Source organism: Brachyhypopomus gauderio, chromosome 16 (assembly GCF_052324685.1).
Source record: "Brachyhypopomus gauderio isolate BG-103 chromosome 16, BGAUD_0.2, whole genome shotgun sequence".
Lineage (NCBI taxonomy): Eukaryota > Metazoa > Chordata > Actinopteri > Gymnotiformes > Hypopomidae > Brachyhypopomus > Brachyhypopomus gauderio.
In genome coordinates this window covers 7,547,745-7,550,697 of record NC_135226.1, presented here as the reverse complement: position 1 = coordinate 7,550,697, position 2,953 = coordinate 7,547,745, and the positions used below count along the sequence as shown (strand labels likewise).

Here is a 2,953-nt window from a genome sequence, read left to right as displayed (position 1 = left end):
AGCTTGATCTGAGAAAATATAGCTGGTTGGATGATGTGGTGTGAAAATTATTCAGATGTTCCCAACATTTGACCTTCCTTTAGCTCCTGTATTTTGCTGTGGAACCAGGGTGTATGACCGTTCCACTGTGGTGTCTACTGCGTCTCCACAGCTGAATCCCAGCATGAAGTGTTGTGTGTCCAGAGGAGTGCATGTCAGATTTCCGGGACATCTTGAGTGGAGATGAGCCTGATTATCTGTCAGTTTGCACCGATGAGAAATCACACAGCTCCTGCATGTCTCACTGGTTTCTCAGCTTCAGACGTTTTGTCTGTAAGCCATCGTGCTATAGTCTGAGTCTCAGACATGTGTGGGTATATGTTTCTTTAGTGATTCTTTCTGCAAATATTATTATCACCCAGTGCAGTGTCCTGGTTGCTTTGAAGCTTCCCACTTTAAGCATTTGGTTCTAGAATCTATTCTTCTCAGACAGGGCATGTTTTGACAATCTCTTAACATAGAATGAGATTTATTCATATTTTCAATTATTAATCCTGCTCACATTTATAACAAATGTAATACAGAATTATAAGAAAGAATTATAAGTAAGGTAGATTTTTTCAATGCAGTATTTATTAGTTTTAAGCAATACATTCTTCTTTATGCTTTGTAGATATAAAAATATATACAAGATACTGACTTCAACAGCAAACTCACAACAGCTCGAAAGAGAGCAGAAATCATTCAAATGTATCTTAACTTTGCAAGCGACGGCACCCTGAAGATTAAGTGGGCAGAGTCAGGCGGAGTCAGGCCAGGTTACCTTGCCAAGGAGCCCGTGAACTCTGATGTCAAATAGAACAACTTGCAAGTACTAAGGAGTTGCAAATGAAGACCCAAGAGTTCCAAGCTTGCGTCGTGGGAGGAGAAGGGTCTCTATGCTGGGGTTACACTGGACACTTCTGTCTTGCTGGTGGACACTGATGAAGACTCGTCATCTCCGAGGGGGTTCTTGCCACAGAACAGTGTTGTCAGCATGCAGTTCCGAAACTGCAAAGAAAAATAGCAAATAAGAAAAAGGTGAGTAGATTAACAACGGTGCCTTCATAAAGTTATTCATCATAGCTGAATCACAAGTTAAAAAGGAAAGTCTTAGCCTGGTCACAGGTGAGGATTCACCTGCTTGTTGAGTAGCACGTATATGACGGGGTTGAAGAGAGCTGAGCTCTTGGAAAAGAAGGAGGGAACAGTCATAAACTGGGCGCTGAACTGGGACCCCTTATGGAAAAAGATCCAGGCAGCAACGCTGGCGTAGGGCATCCAAGCCACCAGGAAGCCCAACACCATGAGGATGACCATACGTGTCACTTCCTTCTCCGCCTTCTGGGTGGAGGCAGATTCTTGCTGGGCAGCTGCAGCCTAGACAGGAAGGATGGCCAGGACAGAGCAACGGCGAGATCAGCGTTCATACTTCATCCCCATTACAGGAAACATGGTTTACAATTTTCTTTTTTTACGGTACAAATATTCAAAGAGGAAATAATCTGAATCTTTTTACCACAGAGAAAAAAATATAGGTCATGTCATTTTTAAGCACAGTTAAAGAAATTTGCAGGAAAGCGCGTCTTACCGCTTTGACTGTGCAAACAAGACGGCCGTAAGTGAAAAAGATGGTGGTCACCGGGAGCATGAAGTGAACGCAGAACAAGTAGATGACGTACGACTCGTTGTTGTACCTGGGGTTGAGCGTGTAGTAGTCTGGACCACATGAGCACTGCAGACCCTCAGGAATGTACCTGTTACATGACCAAAAACTAAGCATGAATCCTGCTTATTCATCTTTTAATAAATACATATTTATTATGTATGAACCATAACCCTTTTATATATCTGCATAATTTCTTCAGTTCATTTATGGAGTAGCTTCTCAGGGAACGTTCATCACACCAGTTCTCATCACGTTTAAGCTGTCTGTACGCAATGGCGGTAATGCCTTCGTTTCATGCCCGTAACTGCAGACAGTCTGCCCCACCTGGACCAGCCGATGAGGGGTGGCACAGCGCAGCTGAGCGCCATGGTCCAGGTGAAGGCGATGCCTGCCAGGGCATGGGATGTGGAGAACTTGAAACTCCCCATGGGCTTGCAGACCACAATGTATCGCTCGATAGCCAGCACAACCAGCGACCAGAGAGACACTTGGCCTGGTGGGACATAAGGCGTGGTTACAGTCCGTAGCGGAAACGTGACAACATTCACATGTTCGTGATTGCGTCGTTATGGGCGTTTTCGGTCCTGCTCACCTCCAATCGTGGCCATGAAACCCTCGATGGCGCAGCCCACCGGTCCGAAGTAAAAGTGGCCAGTGAACGCGGAGCCGAGCGCGATGGTGAAACCAAAGACGATCATGACCGTCCCCGCCACAGCCAGGTTGACCAGGATGAAGTTGAGCGGCTGGCGGAGCTTCTTGTGCTGGGCCGTGACCACGAGGGTCAAGCCGTTGATGGGGAGGCCGGTGACGATCAGAAAAAACATGTAGAAAGCCAGCAGTCGAAACTGCCATTTGTCTGCCAAATAGTACTGCTCATACAGGAAGGGGTCTCGCACGAGCCCCGTGCGGTTGTGCACAGGGATATAGAAGTTTTCTCCCTCGAAACCGTGCAGACCAGACATGACAGAAGCTACCGATTAAAGGTATTCTCTGCTTTCGCCTTGCCCTGAAGCATGTGTGCATGCTCCAAAGTGAAGTATTTATACCAGTGTTAAGGAGACTTTAAGGGATTAGTGGAGAACTGAGCAAATGTGATCAGGAAGCATGCTGGGAAGTGACAGATTGAGGGCTAAAGCTGATGAAGTTTCACAACCAGGTGTCAGAACCAAAAACCTGTGTAGATCTTTATAGCTGAATATATTTTTCATGCTTTTGTTTTCATGAAAGCATAAGGCAAAAAACCTTCATCCATACTGCCAAAGAACT

General features: G+C 45.7%; 1 protein-coding gene across 1 annotated transcript; it reads right to left on the bottom strand.

Annotated features, from left to right (window-relative positions):
- Nucleotides 1-737: 737 nt before the first annotated feature.
- On the bottom strand, nucleotides 738-2,655 carry LOC143477950 (green-sensitive opsin-3-like). Its single transcript, XM_076976849.1, has 5 exons — nucleotides 2,280-2,655; nucleotides 2,012-2,180; nucleotides 1,610-1,775; nucleotides 1,159-1,398; nucleotides 738-1,029 (listed from the first exon to the last, which is right to left on the bottom strand). Exons 1-5 carry the CDS (start codon nucleotides 2,647-2,649, stop codon nucleotides 916-918), a joined length of 1,059 nt encoding a protein of 352 aa, XP_076832964.1. The 5' UTR covers nucleotides 2,650-2,655; the 3' UTR covers nucleotides 738-915.
- Nucleotides 2,656-2,953: the final 298 nt, after the last annotated feature.

Excerpts from the sequence above, each read along its gene's own strand:
- LOC143477950 (XM_076976849.1), bottom strand. The coding sequence starts at position 2,649 with ATGTCTGGTCTGCACGGTTTCGAGGGAGAAAACTTCTATATCCCTGTG. Across the intron at positions 1,399-1,609 it reads TTGTTTGCACAGTCAAAGCG|GCTGCAGCTGCCCAGCAAGA; the intron begins GTAAGACGCGCT and ends CTTCCTGTCTAG. Across the intron at positions 1,030-1,158 it reads ACGTGCTACTCAACAAGCAG|TTTCGGAACTGCATGCTGAC; the intron begins GTGAATCCTCAC and ends TTTTCTTTGCAG.